General features: G+C 50.5%; 2 protein-coding genes across 3 annotated transcripts in view; both read right to left on the reverse strand.

Moving 5' to 3' along the window:
• The window catches only part of AGBL4 (AGBL carboxypeptidase 4), a 987,573-nt gene that overhangs the window by 151,693 nt on the left and 818,570 nt on the right, over positions 1-17,310 (reverse strand). The gene's annotated exons all lie outside the window — the stretch shown is intronic.
• The window catches only part of BEND5 (BEN domain containing 5), a 48,028-nt gene continuing 34,870 nt past the window's right edge, over positions 4,153-17,310 (reverse strand). For both annotated transcript variants that reach the window (XM_070405081.1, XM_070405082.1), the window contains 2 exons: positions 12,411-12,624; positions 4,153-4,681 (listed from right to left, as the gene is read on the reverse strand). In XM_070405081.1, the coding sequence (XP_070261182.1) occupies positions 4,524-4,681; positions 12,411-12,624 (372 nt within the window). In that variant the 3' untranslated portion in view covers positions 4,153-4,523. The remainder of the gene's footprint in view (positions 4,682-12,410; positions 12,625-17,310) is intronic.

The following is a 17,310-nucleotide window of genomic DNA, read 5'->3' on the forward strand; positions in this document are numbered from 1 at the left end:
CTGAAAACAAAAATATTCAACAACAACCTAAAAATTCCAGGAAGGCAAATGGGCCAGCTGGGTGGCAGAGGTGGGGGCTGTGTGCACAGGGAAAGGCCTATGAGTACTGGGCATTATGGATGAGAATAAAGTGTCTGGACAGCAAAAGGCAGGTATGAAAGGTCAGAGCAGGTCAGACACAAGATAGGAGTACACTCAGGTGAAGACTGAATGGGCACAGGGAGAGGGGAGGGGAGGGGAGAGGAGAGGTAGGTTGCTGGCCATTTACCCACTCTCACTGCAGCCCTTTAATTACATTCTCAGTCCTCCACAATTGGACATTATTTTCTCTGTTTTTCAGATGAAGAAGATGGTGTTCAGAAAGACAAAGTGAGTCACGCTAAGGGAGGTAGAAGGTGCTGGAGTTGAGAATTGGACTCTCATGCAATGACATTCTAAACCAGCCGTGGGCAAACTACGGCCCACAGGCCAGATCCGGCCCGTTTGAAATGAATAAAACTAAAAAAAAGACCGTACCCTTTTATGTAATGATGTTTACTTTGAATTTATATTAGTTCACACAAACACTCCATCCATGCTTTTGTTCCGGCCCTCCGGTCCAGTTTAAGAACCCATTGTGGCCCTCGAGTCAAAAAGTTTGCCCACCCCTGTAACCAAGCTCACTCTACCTCATGTGCTGAATCAAAGTGTGCAGCTCGACCTTTCGTGAATGGGCAGCCCTGCGGGTCAGCCACACAGCTGGCCAGATGTTTACTGGTTGTAGCTCAAGGTCCGTCCACTGAGTAGATGTTGGAACTGGTGGCCATAATTTCCCGGAGCAACAGGAAAGCATGTTAAATGGAAAGGAAAGGACAGAAACCTGCTGTATGCTGTGATCACAGGCACATACAATACACATCCGCACCCTGGGAAGACTAGAAGAGGCGCAGCACAGTGCTTGCAGCAGTGCAATCTGGAATGCTTCCTCTACTTCCCAAAAATTTATATAAAGTGCTTTTCCTCTGTCATTACAAAAAATGGCATCATTTAGAAATGTATCCAAGAAACCCTTGGGCACATAACAGTCACTAACACACTTTCCCCAGCCAGAAAATACAAACAAGCCACATCTTCGTGTTTCATCTGGGCCAGGGGACTTGCTGCCAGGGCTTCTGAAGACAGTGCCCAGCCTCGTTGGTTCAGGCCCTGCTGGCTCAGTAGTGACCGTCCCGTCCCCCACAGCTCACTGGCACCGAAAGAAAGGGATGGAGAGAAAGAATCAAAGGGTGAAAGTGAGGGGAAATCAGGGGTGCCCGGGCTGGAAGCCACCTTCCGCATCATGTCCAACCGAACAGCACGCAGTGGGCATGAAGGAGGGGCTCTTGGTGAGGTTTGGGCAGATCCTCAGCTCTTTGAGAGAATTTATTCTCAATTTCAGGTGTCCTCGGGCATGTTAGAGGGAGCACGTTGTCTCACTTCGGAATCACTCCTGTGCCTTCGTTAAAGCAGGACTTCTGCGAGGCTGGTCTTTCTCAACAGCGGCCCTTGTGCTGAGATACAGTTGCCCGGCTCCATCTCCCACCTGCTGAAAGGAGCTCTCCAAACCAGAGCCCAGGAACCTGTATTTTAAGCATCTCAGCAAATTCTTAAGATTGGGCAAGTTTAGGAAACCCTCGTCTAACACAAAAGCCACTTGAGTTTTGTGAATGTAATAAACTATGACCCTCCTAATTAGTGCAATTCCCAGTTCCTCCAAATGGCTTCAATTAACGGGAATAATTTCCATTGACTGATTACTTAGGCGGGGTCTCTCCTGAACGTACCTGAGATGACACGGCTAGATCAGTGGTTCTCAACCTTCTGGCCCTTTAAATACAGTTCCTCATGTTGTGACCCAACCATAAAATTATTTTCGTTGCTACTTCGTAACTGTAATGTTGCTGTTGTTATGAATCATAATGTAAATATCTGATATGCAGGATGGTCTTAGGCGACCCCTGTGAAAGGATCGTTTGACCGCCAAAGGGGTCTCGACCCACAGGTTGAAAACCGCTGGGCTAGATTCTCAGCACAGACCATAATGTCCACGCATCTTTTGGGGAAGAGTGAAAAGGGCAGATATGGCACAGACCTGGATTCTGACCCAGCTCCAATGCTATCTCTGCCCATTTCCTCATGTGTGTGGGTTTAAGAACGATGGCCTTGCCCTCGTATAACAGTAACAGGGTGCCAGGTACACAGCGGATGCTCAGAAACCCCTCAGTAACCAGCGTGTCAAACGTCCCGGCTCTCAGGTGCTTCCTTGCCACGCCCACTTCTGATTTTATCCGGCCTTATACGCTGAGGGTCACTGACACATGCGTGGCTTGTAGAGACTTACAGAGCCCTTTCTCCAGGTGCCACCTGGATCCCTCCCCATGACAGCTCTCAGTTATGGATCCTTATTTCCACTTTAGAAGAAACAAGCCCCAGAGAGGTCAGGCAATCTTCCCAGAAGTGGTAAAGTCAGCATTCGAACTCAGATCCCAACACCTTTCACAGCCCTGTTCTCTCCCCAACATGTGCATCATATATTACACAGAGCACTGTCACCTATGTCGTAGCAGTTTTTAAACATAGATTCCCATGCTATTTCCCCCACCCATCTAAAAGCACCTATGAAGAGGTATCCACTGTAGTAGTCTCTGCAGAGAAGTGCACAGCTGTCTGGTGTTTGTGCCTTTGCCCTGCTTTGGAAGAGGGGGAGAAGGAATGAGCTCCATTACGACGAATCCTTTTCCAGTCTCTCATGCATTCCGTACTACACATGCCCAAGCCACTCCATGCCATTAAAATGAGCACATCTAATAGCAAGGATTTACTGAACACGACTGCCCTTAACCTTACTGACCTCATGCAATGAGGAACCTACGGCAAACGTTTAGGAAAGTTCTGGCACATAGTTAGTATCCATTGTTGCTGCCATTATTACTATTAATTATCCACACAGCCTGTGCCATAGGCATTATTTTCCTTATTATACTGATAAGGACTCTGAGAAGTTAAGTGATTGGTCCAAGATCACATTGCTAGTTTGGGGAGAGATAGGAAAATACCAATAAAGGAAATTCACATCTACATCCTATTAGTGAGCGTATAGTATTTCACACTATAAAGGATTATTTTATTTATTAGAATAAAATTCCTCAGAGGCAGCCACCTCCCTTCTTATGCCCTCAAAGGACACTGGTCACCTCCACTTACACTGAATATCCTTAAATAAAGGAACCTGAGCTTTTGCTTACAGACCACCAGTGGTTTAATGGTCTAGTGCAGTGGTCGGCAAACTGCGGCCCCTTGAGTGTGGCTCTTCCACAAAATATCATGTGTGGGCGCGCATGTACAGTGCGATTGAAACTTTGTGGCCACACTCAAGGGGCCAAAGAGCCACATGTGGCTCTCGAGCCGCAGTTTGCCGACCACTGGTCTAGTGGGTAACCCACTAGAGAAACGAGAGGCCAACATTTTCCAACCAATGCCTAAAAGCCAATAACCAGAAATTAAGAAATAATAATGATCGCCAACATTTATTGGCCATATATATTCCTTATGGCAACCCTGCAAGGTAGATGTCATCTCCTTACGAAACAGAAGAGGTGAGGTTAAAATCAGAGCACAGGGGGGCGAGGTTTGGAACCCAGGTGCTCAGCCACTTCCAATGTACCAAGCTGACTTCACAGGCATCACAGAGAGGAAAGTGCAAATCAGCAGGAAGATCAAAGGTGGTTTGTCAGATTGCACACCAGGCACCTTGGAGACTCAGCTCCTGAATGAGATAAAAACTATGTAACATGAAAGACCACTTGAGATACAAGATAAGAGAAACAAACTGAGAGCAGGTGACCTGCCCCCGACTTCCCGACGGCAACCCTGGACCACATCTAACATCACCGCCCCGACTCCACTCAAATTATCCAGAAGCCGCATCTCTGGTCACCTTGAGTGAGAAAGGCGACTAGATCTGTCCTTTGAAGCAGGAGAAAGCAATCTGCTTTTGAGACAGCCCTTCGCAGCTGTAGTCGGCAGCACATCCCTATGAATTCTCCCTCCTTCGGCCTGAATGTTCTGCCCTCAAACACTGGTCGCCTCCACTGTACACTTAAGATCCTTAAATAAATGAGGATAATGAGTATCTACATCAAAGAATTAAGGAGCTTTATTATAGAACAAAATAGAGAAACAGAGATAAAAGTCCTTGAATGGTAAAAATATCAGTTTGAATTCTGGGTCAAGTGACAGGCAGGTCAGAGACACTCCATCCCCCGCCGGAAAGACGTTTTCCCATCCCCGGAACAACACCGGTGCCGGCATGCCCGAGGCTCAGCACATCCATCTGCCTTCTTTGAAGTGGGAGGTCCAAGTTCAGCATGAGCCGCGACCCCGGAACCCCACTGGCTCCCTGCCACGCGCCACCGGGCGCGATGGGTCTGATCCGGACGGCGCCGTGGCCCGCAAATCATACGCCGCACAAGGAAAACGAGAAGGCTTTATGAAAAATCCAAAGTTTATTGCAAATTGTATTTTGCTTCCCTTCGCTCTTCATTTTTACAGGATTTATTGATATCCATGATCTTCTCACAGATGTACTTGTTGACTTTGGAGAGTCTCTGTGCAATTTCTGTTTCGTCCACAGTCTCTTGTGCTATTCTGTCGTATAAACACTCTGGACAGGGGAAAGAAACAGGAAGGCCGAGGATTAATGGTGAACTCGAGGCAAATCTTCGGAGCAGGGAGGGGGATGTGATTTCTGACATTTCCCAAATACCAACTCACTTACCTGGCACAGCGATATTTTCAAATTTTCATACAAAACCCATATGCAGTAAATGTACCCTTTAAAAATAATGATAAAACACCCATGTGCCTGCTCCCCAGCTTCCCTCTGAAGCCCCCAGTGGCCTCCCCCTCCTGCCCTGTCCCATCCTCACTTGAGGTAACCAGTCTCCTGCTTTTCATTTCCTTTTAATGTTACCACACACGCATACATCCTTAAAGAAGGTATTGTTTACTTTCCCCAGTTTTTTGTTTTGTTTTGTTTTACTTATTTTAAGTGTGCCCATACTCTCTAGAATCTGACTTCCTTTCCCTGCTCAATATTAAAGATTTGAAATGGACCCGTGTTCAAGTGTAAGCTGCAGGTCATCCGTTTCCCTTGGAGAGGGGTGCCCTACTGTGTGACTATCCCACAGCCTGCGCTGCAGTTCACGGCCAGTGGGTACCTGGGTGGTTTCCAGGGTTTTGTGACTGCGAGCCCCCTGGCGCTGTCTCAGGGCACCTGTGCTGGAGGTTCCCCAGGATGGCCCGGGAGAGGGGCTGCTGTGTCAGGGTCCGTGCACGCTCAGCTTCACTAGGCGATGCCCAGCCAGCTGTGTCCCAAAGCGGTTCTGCTGATGGGAACTCCCAGCAGTGTGTGCGGGACTGGTTGCCCCACGCTTTCCACTGGACGTGGTCAGTTGCTACAGTTTTGATGACGTGGCGGGTGTGAAGTGGCGTCCCACTGTGTGACTGACAATGAGGCTGAGCACAGCCACTTTACTGAGTCTGCCATCTGCTGAGATGAAGGAAGGACCTGACTTCCAGCCTGGGGACCTGGTGCCAGTCATTAGCCAGATCCTCCTCTCCCAAACCAGGACAATACACCAAGTGTCTCTTTTTAAGGCTGCCTGGAGGCATCTGAGATAAACTTTTTGCGAACCTTCTTCAAACTGGAAGGAACACTGCACCGTATGGGGTTGTTACAATTATTTTATGTATATATGTCTGTTCATTCCCAACACCTAGCATAGTGCTTGGCACAAGGCAAGATTAGGTATGTATCTGTTAAATTAATGAATTAATGTTTCTCTAGCAAAATCAGAGGGGACATAAAAATTCTGGACATAAGAGGGCTGGGGAATGTGTCACTAGGTATGTCATCATAGGCTAGACTTTTAACTTCCTGGAGCTTAAGATACCTCACCTATAGGCCAGGAATGACCACCCAATCCTAAGGAATGGCTGTGGAGGATACACATGATCTGTGTGCCAGGCCAGCCCACAGCAGGTTATCCTTCGAGAAGCAGAACATCAAGGCTGGGAGGGATCACAGAGGCTGCCCTGTGCTAACCCTGCACGCACAGGAGAGGGGCCTGAGGCCTGGACGAAGGCAGGAAGTATGGGAAGAATCCCCTCCCCACCCCAATCCCTTCCAGGCATGAGGCCAGCCTGCCTCCTGGCGTCATCCTGCTGCAGGTGCACGTGCTGCGGGCGTTCTGTCTCTGGGGCACCCTCCCATCCTGCCGAGAAGGGTTTGCACAGAGCTGACTTGAAATACTTTGAATAGACCGCCACTACCTCCTGACCACTCCTACGCCCGACTAATCTCCACTCCCTCTTGGCTTGGCCTTTCCATCGGGCCTGAGACAAGAAGGGAGGGGCCCCGTCTATCCCCCGTCCTACCTCTGCCATTATCCACCTGAATTGCCTCTTCACTCCAGGCTGTCCCACAAATCACTGTCTTCATTCTTCTCGTCCAAGATTACCCCGACCCGGCCTCCACCTGCCTAAACCTTATCCAATCTTCCCGACTCAGCCTTCTTGGAACCTACAGTCTGAGTTAGGAGACTCCACTCCGCCTGCAATCTCTGTGCTCCCACCCTCACCTGGGTCTTTCTCTGTCAAAGCACTGATCACAGTAATGAAACTGCAACCACACTGTCTTCCTGCAGAACGGAACACTTGGGCATCTCCTCTCCAGGCCTGGGCAAGAGGAAAGTAGTGACTGTGCTCGCACCTGAAGCAAATGAGGGAGACACCTGTGCTGAGCACGGTTCTGAAGTTCAGGTGTTTGGCTCTCAGCCTAGCTGCTGTGCAACCTCTAGTGGGAACCTCTCTGGTCTATGTCACTACCTGGGAGAGCAGCATGTCAGACCATTCCTCCAGAAGGTCAGAAGGTGGCGAAGAGCAGAGGAGAGACAGCAGAGGAAGGAGAGCAGGTGTGAGGGCCCTTGGAGCCCCCAGTGTGAGCTGGAGAAGATGCAGGAAAAAGAGGTGCAGAGGGAGGGAGACTTCAGAGGGGCCTCCGCAGAATTCCAATCATCGGGCCCCGGGGGTGAGAGCGCTGAATGGCCCCTCGAGGTGATGAAAGGCTTTCGTGAGGCTCCAGATATTAATCATCTGCAGTTGCCAGGAACATCTCCCTCTGCGAGGGAGCATTTGAGATTATTGCTTAATTAACAAGGTTTATAATGGTGCTAATGTGTCCTATTAAGAAAGTTATAAAAATTAACCAGAACTTAGTGCTGGGCTCCTCGGGAAAACGCAGACACTCTGCAGAAAGTCACTTGACCTCAATAAGGTGGCACTGTCATTCTGGAGCTTGTCCTGCCCTCCTGCTTTCATCTTCCTAAAGCAGGGCCAACGGCCACACCATCCCCTGCTATCCAGGAAGAAATGATTCTAAGATCAGAGAAGAGAAAATTCTCACCAACCCTGTGAGCGTCAAAGCTTTTGTCATTTTTATACCACACATGTGGCTGAATGTGATAAAATCATACAAAATAAATACAATCTCAATCCAGCAGACAGCTTGCATGGGCAAAGCCAGTCAAATGCAATCTGGGAGAGCTCAAACAATTAGGCCCCAAATGGTGAGTGTGTGGTGGGATGGGAGAGAGCCCTCAGACCTGCCTGGATGCAGTAAGTCAATCAACCAGCAATGTCTTTTAGTAAGACAGGTACTAGGGGCACGGCACACCTGCCAGCTCAGTCTGCTCGGCTCTGGTCTGGCCAATGAAAGCCTGGGGAGAGTCAATTTCCTTTCACTGGCATGCCAGGCAAGCACTTCTCGGCTCAAAGGGGTTGCTGGGCCAGGCTCCCAGGAGGCAAAGACACAGTCAGAAGAGAAGAGAGGCAGGCACAGGGCACTCTGGACTAAGAGGCTTTGTGAAGGAAGGTTCTCTCAAGCAGACCTGGGTGGTTGAGTAGCAGAGAGCCGGGCAGAGCCGCATGGGTGGTGAGTGGGGAGTATGACCTGTGTCCCAGGCACTGAGAAAGCATCTGCACATTCCCTAACATGAGAGAGAATAGGCTTGTTCAGGGAATGCGGTAGTTCATATGGCAAGAACTTAAGAGTTCGAGAAAATACTGCTGAGAAATAAGGCCGGCGCTACAGCCAGCGGCCACATTATGATGGTGCTGGTGTGACACATTAAGCAGCTTACCCTGTAATAATGGCTATGACAGGTGATGGTAACGAGATCATATTTTTGTTTCCAAAAGATCATGCAGTTACACAATGGAGAGAAGGGTCTGGAAGCTGCTGGAGCAGTGCAGGGAGAAGTGGTGTGGCCTGGACTATGAAGGGGGAGGAGGATGGAGAGGACAGAACAGAAGGGGAGTGAGGCATGTGGAGGGATCAAGGATGAGGCATCTCAGGGTCCCTGGCTGGTGGTGCCATTCATCAAGATGGGGCACACAGAGGGCAGAGGCTGTGGGGAAAGCCGGAGGAGAGAGCAGTGAGTGGGCAGCTTTGCCAAGGCCATGGGACACCCATGAGGAGATGGCCAGTGGGCACCTGGATGGGTGAGTCAGGAACTCAGAAGTATGGACTGAGGTCAAATACAGATTTAAGAGTCATCTTTCATTGGCTCAATGAATGGTTATTGAGCACTTAATAAATGCTAGCCCTCAATAATCTGCCATAAAGCTTATGTTTTAATGGATGTGAAGGAGAAAGACAATTTCAAGTAAATACGCAAGTAGGAAATGCTATGCAGACATTTTAGGGTGATATGATAGCAAGGAAAGGCTGCACTAGACTGGGAAGATGGGGCAAGGTTCCCTGAAGGACAATGAGGAGGCAGGACAAGCAGATGGGAGAAGGGCACTGCTGGCAGTGGGATCAGGAAGGCAATGGAAGAAGGCCTGTGTGGTTAGTGCACAGGAAGAAATGGGAAGTGGTGAGAGATGAGGTTGGAGGGGTCGGCAGGCATTGGCCAGAATGAAGAGCCTGGGGTTTCACCCCAGGACCATGGCCTCACTGAGGGCAGTAGGAACAATGCGCCGTGAGCTGGGATGAGGAAAGCTTTGTGGACTGAGTGAGAAGAGGGTTGGAGACAGAGGAGAGGGCAGCAGAGGAGGAGCCCACTGGTGGATGAGAAGCAGACAGGCAGGAGGGAACCTGACCCTGCAGGTCTGGTTTCTCAGTCAAGGGGGCGTGGTCAGGTCCCGCAGTGCTAGGAGGAAGTGAAAGATGTGCCCTGGTTTAGTAAGCAGAAGTCACTGGGAAAGCTGGCAAGGGCAGATTAAGCAGAGGGCTGGGTGTGGAGGCCCATGGCAGGGGAGTTGCAAGTGAACACAGGCAGTGAGTGTGGGTAACTCTTACAAGAAACCTGCATGTGAAAAGGAAGAGAGATGTGGCAGCTGGGTGATGGTGGTGGCCTCTGGGGAGCGTTTTGTTTGTTTTGTGAATGAGTGATCAAAGTATATTTAAATCATGCTGGGAAGGAACCGTAGAACAGAAATATAATTGGAGGAATGGGTACTCAGGAAGGCAGGTGGGCTAGGGCACAGATGAAAAGAATGCCCAGCCCCAAGTACGAGAAGGAAACTCTTCTTTCAGGACACGGACAAGAGGCAGGAGAATGGGGGCTCCAGGTGAGCCTGCAGGTGTGGCATAGTGCATCCTCTGAATGGGTTTAAAGCACAGTGATGATGTCTATCTGACCCACTGGGGAGGCGGGATATGGATGTGATCCTGGCTTTACCGACGCAGACACCAAGCCTCTACTTGGTACCAATGCTGCACTAGGCTTGGGGAAGCAAAAGTAAATGCTACGAACCAGGGTAAGCTCCAAGCTAAGCCAAAGCAGAGCTGGGGCTCAACACCAGGCTTCTGACCCCTGCCCCCAATTCCCATTTCCCATCACACTGCACAGGGAGCCAACGAGGGAGTGCCTCACAGCTGAAAAGCGCTGAATAACCTCGAACTTCAACACAGAGGCAGCTCACTTGTCAGCAAAGGTTGGTAACTTCTCACACCTCAAACATAACTATTTCCAAACTTAATCCTAGACAGTACTCTTAACTGCCCTAAGAGGCAGGTTTTCAGCGGAGGAAACTGAGACCTGGGGGGAAAGTGGTTCACAAGCAATCACACCAAGGGTTGGTCAGCCCTCCTTTCCTGTGCTCCTACTGTGTGCCGGCCCTGCGCTAGGCATGAGGACCTGGAGATGAAGCTGGTGTGGTCAGACTACTGCCTGAGGCAGACACACAGCAGGCGACTTCATACCGCGTGGCGATAGTGGGGCAGCCAGTCATCTGAAGGCACCTGGGACCTGCTGAGTCACATTCCAACATGAATAAGGGAAATAGAGGTGTGCCACCTATCACGTGGGCCAGGGCTGCCTCCCCAGGAAGGCCTCTATCTTAGGGTGACCTCCCAAATTAAGCTCCACCATTGCAGACAGAGGGCTGACTAAAGGTTACCTCTGATTGTCTAAATATAAGTGGCTGCCTAAATCAGTTCATCATGAGTCAGCCAGGCAAGGCGGGCAGCGTGCTATACAGTGCAAGCCCCAGGCCGAGTGGGTTAGAATCCAGGCGCTGAAACCTTACAGCTGTGACCTCAGGCTGGTCACCCATGTCTGTGTCCTGCCTCCTGACCTCCAAAATACACCCAAATCTGGCCATTCTTCTCCCCTCAGTGCTAACCTTACTCCATGCTACCATCACCTCTCCCGAGACCACTGCACCAGCCTCCTAACTGATGTCCCATTGGTTACTCCACCGTGTGAGGACCTCACTGCCTTTCTCCTGTAAGTGGATAAATCCAGCCCGCTCACCGTGGCCTTCATGGCATCAAGACTGGCTATGGCCCACCTCCCTGACCTCCCTCTCCCCTCACTCATGACTTCATGGCCGCCGGGGCTTCTTCACCCCTTCAGCGTGCTGGCCCTTGCGCCTGCTCTTTATTCTGCCTGTTCAGCACCCCTCAGACCTTCGCCGGGCTGCCCCCTGCACATCCTGTTCCCAGCTCACATTCTCTCCTTAAACAGGCCTCCCGCCACCAGCTGCACAGCCCTCTCCTTCCCACCATGTCACCTGCGACGCCTCACAGCCTCATCAGCACCTGAAATTACCTGACCTGTTCACAGACACATCTGCCAGCTGCCCCCACCTGCCATGGGGCCTGCTCAATGTGTACGTGGGGGTTGATTGGGTGCTACTTTCTTCAACAAGCCTGGAGCCGGGCACGCAGAGACCAGGGGTTGGAAACGCAGCTTCTGAGCCAGTCTCCCGCCTGGACCCCTGGCTCCACCGACCAGCTCTATGATCTGGGCAAGTTATTTAGCAGCTGTGCCTCAGTGTCCTCAGCTGTGAAACAGAGGTAATGAGAGTAGCCAACAGTAGGAGTGTGAGGAGGATTAGATGTGAGTGCATGTAAAAGTATTTTAAAAAATGGAACTGTTAAGAAAAACCCCAGAACCTGAAACAGTAGGTGCTCAGATAATCAGCAACCACTATGGTCCTCTGCTGCCTGCACTTTCCGCTGAGACTCGCTGGTCTCTGTCGGTTGTGTTGTCTGTGCAGTAACTGGCCGTTCTTGGGTTCATCTTCCCTGAGAGACTGTGAGTCCTTACAGATGAGACTGTGCTTATCCCTCTGTGTGTCCTCAATGCCCAGTAGAGGGCCTGGCCGGGAATAAGAGCTTAGTGACCGGATGGAGAGAGGGCAGGAGAGGCGAGGAAAGAAGGAAGATGGAGGAAGGGAGGGAGAGAAAAATCAGAGTGTCCAGGATATAGCTAAATTTTTAGGGAGACCAATGACACCCTGTCTCTTTGCTGGCCCCCAACCTTCCCCAAACACCAGAAAGAAGCTGGAACCAGTGCCCCTCATGGGTCTGCACGTCATTAACTGCTCTGGGCACAATGCAGGGCTGCACAGACTGTGCCCCAGCCTTGACCTCTGCTCTGCACACAGCAACGCTCCCTTTCCATCCCCCTTTGTTCCAGATGCTTCTGCTTCCAGAAGTATCTCTCTTTACACATTTGCATCTCCATGTCTGACGGACCCTTCTGGGCCCAATGCAGTGACCCTTCCCTAGAAACCCTTCCCTGACTTCCGGCCGTGCCTCCTACCCACAAGAATGAGCTCCCTGACATATGGCCTGCCCCTCTCCCATGCCTGCCCATGCACTGCACTGTGTCCACGGGCTCATTTGCTGGTAATGGGAGCTCTTCTGGGACTAGGTGCACGTCTGCGCCTGGGTTCTGGAGCCCAGCCTGGGCCTGGCACAGGAGCCCCCGTGTGTGCTGAGCTGAGCCGTGCTTGGTCCACCGTAGCAGAGGACAGGACAGTGCCGCCCCCCCACCCCACCCCCACCACCCCAGCGTTTCTCTGCAGCGACCTACCTCGGACGATGCTTAGTTTGTGAGGTGAGAGGGGCGGCTTAGGGACAGCATCTTTCTTTTTTTTTGTGGCAACTCCTGTGACGCTTCTGTTCTTCAGAACATCTGTTCCCCAAATCATGACTGCCAAGTTCTTCGTGTACTTGGAGTCTCCCTGGGTTACTTGTAGCTGGTGCCATTTCTCCTCGTCAACCCAGATCCCGCTTCCCAGATGGACCTGGAAGGGACAGGAACGCAAGCACCTGCTCAGTCGGACAGCATGGCAGCTGGAAGCTTTCTCGTCCTTTAAAACACATTCCTGCACAACGCTAAGGGGTCCGTTCCGTAAATGCTACATTAGCTTTCTTTAAGGGAAATGTGGTCCTCACTTCCTGCATACCAGGCCTTACTCCTGCACTTCACATCCACTATCTCGATTCTTCTTGGCACCCCTGGGAGGGCCACTATTTTCACTGCAGATGGAAAACCAGGTTATGGAAGGGGAAGCAATGGGTCCAAAGTCTCTCAGTGAGGCAGGTGCAGACCTGGAGTTCTCAACCAGATCACGTTAGCACAGGCTGCTCAGAGCCTGATCAGGCTTCAGGCCAACACCTGGGCAAGTCCTTTCTCTGCAACACTTTAGAGAGACCTCTCTCCTTCTAAGGTAAACACCCTGGACACACATCCTCCTAGCACAGAGGCTCTCTAACATGGTCGCACATGGGTTTGCCTGGCGAGCTATAAAAAAGGCTGGTGCCAAGGCGCCACGTTCAGAGATTCTGAGTTATCTCGTCTGGGAGGGGCCCAGGTACTAGGATGGCTGAAGGCTCCCCAGGTGACCCCAGTGTACAGCGGGGTGGGGGCAGCACCCAGACTCTACCACTGATTAGACAGTGTGTCTGTGCAGGTCCTTCCCTGTCTCTGGCTCCAGTTTGCCTGAACTCGAACTAGAAAAGTTGGAGTCATCTTTTTTTAAAATATATTTTTAAAAATTTTAATGATTTCAGAGAGATAGGGACAGGGAGAGAGATAGAAACATCAATGATGAGAGAGAATCATTGATTGGCTGCCTCCTGGGGATCGAGCCTGCAACTTGGGCATGTGCCCTTGACCGGAATTGAACCTGGGCCCCTTCTATCCACTGAGCCAAATCAGCTAGAGCTGGACTCATCTTTGTGCTCCTCTGGCTCAGAACACCTAGGATTTTACGTTAGATACAACCCCAGAGTCCGATTCTGATGGCACAGAGCACAGAACGCAACTGCACGCTCCCTGCACAGGAGCACTCGCAGAGTTTCAGCGCAGCCAGGGAGCTGCAAGCTTGGAAACTTTTTCTCCTTCCTGGCTCTTTTAACAACTCAAAAAACATTTGTTAACATTAACCGTCAAAAAATAGAGTTTGACTCCGATGTGGCCATTTATGTCGTGTTTCTGCTGAGTCTGTGGAGGGTGAAGAGGCCGCTGTGGGGAGGGAGGGAGACAGCCGCTAATAAGCCAAACTTCCTAAGGGGAATGAAAAGGCTCTGCCAAAGGTCCCTGTCTCCGGGAAGACCTGCAGGTCGCCACCAGGGCATGGTCAGGAGATGTCTCGGGAGAAGTCCTGGTCTGACAGACGGCACACACACCCACTGGTCAAAGATGATTAAAGGTCTTTCTGCTGAGGCTTGGCTTGGAAAGGAAGGTGAGCACTGCACAGTGGCAGACGGGTCAGCCAGCAGCACTCCTCCTCCACCAATTACCGAGGTTTAGCACCACTGAAAAAAAGCTACACAGCGCACCCATGGCTGTCAGTGAGCAAACAATCCACCTGCCACTTCTGATGTCACTTCCTTTTGCTCAGAAAGATCCCTCCAGGCCTCTGCAGGCCTGACATCAGATAACCAGACCCACCTGCCTCCCTGGGCCGCAAACTTCAGTGCCGCCCATCTGTTCACAGGGCTCAAGGAGGTAAGCGAGCCTGGAGTGCGTGTGCTGCCTGGGGCTGGCCAGGCAACACTAGCCCAAGGTCAAGTCTGAACTGTTCTCTGCAGTCTGCACGGTGGGCAGGCAGTCTGTGCCAGGGCAGGCATACTGGGGTCACGTGCCCTGTTGCTCCCTGCTGGCCCCAGTCACCTCCCCCATGACACTCCAGAGCTAACCACGCAAGCTCCCAGAGATCGAGGAAAAACAAGGAATTTGAACAAATTCAGAATTGGAAAACCACAGAGACGGAAGATAACTTCAGTTTTCAGAGGTCTCTGCTCTTTTCTATCCCAGGCCTTGCTTATTGTTAAAAGAGAGATGACAGTCACTTTAGCCAAAGTTCTACAACAGAAGGGGGCACAGATAGTTTTGAGCACCTATAATGAACCAGGCATTGTACCTTCAATTTATTTATCCTCATACTGACCTTAAGGGATGAGAACAGGTAGAAATTATTCCCATTTCACAGACATGAAGAGAGACTCAGGGGACTAAATCGTTTTTCCTAAGACATATTATCAATAAAATTTAGAATAAAGATTCAAACCCAAATCGGTATGACCCCGAAGCCACCTTCCTGCTGCAGCCAGTGTCATGGTGGAAACAGCAGGTCCATCAACGTTCACCTAGTCATCCTTCCTCTGCACCTGCCGGTCAGTCCCTGGCAGCCCCGCTGCACACAGGGAACCCGGGCAAAGCTGCAGGCTGGCCTGCCGGCCTCCAGTCCCTGCTGCCTCAACCCACCCTGTAACCTGCCAGACTGACTTCCCTAAAACTCGGCTTTCCTTGGACTAGATGAATTCCGCAGTCTCTTTCAAAGTCTGTGGAAGACATGATTCATGTCAACCCCCTGGAGTCTCGGATGGCTCCCCGTTCGTTGTCCCATCAAATCTGACCTCCTCTGCTGGCCTCGAAGGCCTCGAGGACCCTGTTTCCTAGCGTTTCCCTGCTCTGGCCATCACTCTAGGAATCTCCCGAGCACTTCCTTTCCTCCTGCTTCCATTGTGCACCCTGAGAGCACAGGCCTGGAGCCTCTGTCGCAGGTGTGGCTCCTGGCCAGCTCTTCTACCTAATAGCTGAGTATCCTGGGCAAATCACTTGACCCCCACCTAGTCTGCAGGGTGTTTTGAGAATTAAATGTGAAAACATAAGTAAAAAAAGCCTCCAGGACAGAACACAGCCAGTAACTTCCTTCCTTCGCCTTCTTTCCCCACCCATGTCTCTACTCATGCCTTTCCCCTGTCCAGGAATGAATAAAGGGATTGTCTTCTTAAACTTGCTAATCTTTCAAGCCCCAGTCCAAATACAGAAAACACTTCTAACTACTCTGGGGCTAAGTTCTATCCCAGAGCTAGGTTCTACTCCCTCTGGATTTCTAGCCTAGCGAGAGCCCTCGCCGCCTGAATCAGCCTTCACGGAGCATATCTGGGGAGGGGTCAAGGCTCTGCATCTCCGTCCCCTGTGAAGTGATCAGGACTAGTCCAAACACAAAGAAAGAAAATGATGGCATGTTTAATATGTTTTCAGGGCACTGGCTTTCAGTTCTGATGAGTTGCTGTGCTTTGGAAAAGAAAATCTTTTCTGTGACATTCAGTCATACAAGGCCAACTTCATAGCACAGAAAGAAATGTAAGTAAGACCATCACAGGTATCTGCTGGGCATCTGGAACAAGGGCTCTGAGGGCAGCGAAGCTCAGGGTCACGTAGAGCAACGCCCCACTTTCAGGGATGCAGCAGAATAGACTGGAAGGAGCACTGGCCTGGAACCAGGAGACCTGGCTTCTTGCCTCTAACCTGTTGTACTATTGTAGACGGGTCTCCTGGTGTATTTCCCCGTGAGTATCATGTATACATTAGACTGTTTAAATGTGAATGGTCTTTGTGGCTTTATGATTTGATGAGTTTTAGAAATAAAATATTTAGACAAAGAAAAGCAATGCACATTATTGAAATCAGACGGTAACTTTTGTGGCAAGCACCATTCACATAAACCACAATTCGCTATTGGTCAAGGGAGGCTGTTAAAAACATGATATCTGGTAGGATGGAACTTGATAAAAAATGTCTTTGTGGACTGTTTTGTAGGACAACCGTAGTTTCCTACTAGGAAACAGGTCCCATTTTAACGCTCTAGGCTTTGCAGAGATGAAGGCCTTTGTTCAGCAGGGGAAAGGAGGAGGGGTCAGAGAGACAGCCCAGCTAAGAACAATGAGGGCTACTTCTGGGATGTGGGTGCTGCTCTGGGGAACTACCACCCACTTGCAGTATGTCGCTCCTTTCTCTCCCTTCATCCATTTCTCTCTAGCTGCAAACAAAAGCCAGGTTAGTAACAGGTTGGCGCCAACCAAAGAAAAAACAAAATCGGCATTTTCAAGAAATGTTGTGCAAGCCATGTGTGAAAAGAATTAAGTGGGATTTAAGAGACCCATTTTTTGGAGGAAAAGTGATAACTTTGCAAAAGAAGCCCCTGTCATCCTCAGAAACTGTCCATCATTTTTCAAAGCAAGACACACAGGATCTCTCTTGGAAGCTACTTTAAGAAAAAGTCCCTAGTCATTCCACAATGTGATCATGACGAAAGGGAAGTCAGGAAAGAAAGAACAGTCCTTTCTTTCCTTTATCTTCAATTGGGAAGGGCTCACCAAGCTTAGATATACTGTCTGAGTCACCAAAGTCCTAGGGAGCATGGACCACATCCACCTTCCCAGACATGGAAGCTGAGGCCGAGACGGGGCAGGACCGGCCTGGGTCACACAGGTAGGACAGAGAGAGAGCTACGCTTAGTAGTCAGGCTCCAGGCTTTCCACTGCCACCTCGCCCCTGCTGGTGGCTGCAACAAGGAGATGCAGCATGGGCCGATGGCCTGGCCCATCAACTCTGCCTCTGCGGGGAGGAAGCGCCCGGTGGGCTGGCACCACATCCGAGAGAGCTCTAAAGACCACAGCTTTCTTTCCTCAGCTTG

This window comes from Myotis yumanensis, unplaced genomic scaffold, assembly GCF_028538775.1.
Source record: "Myotis yumanensis isolate MYYU_CA2020_CCGP unplaced genomic scaffold, mMyoYum1.0.hap1 SCAF_2, whole genome shotgun sequence".
NCBI classification, from domain to species: domain Eukaryota; kingdom Metazoa; phylum Chordata; class Mammalia; order Chiroptera; family Vespertilionidae; genus Myotis; species Myotis yumanensis.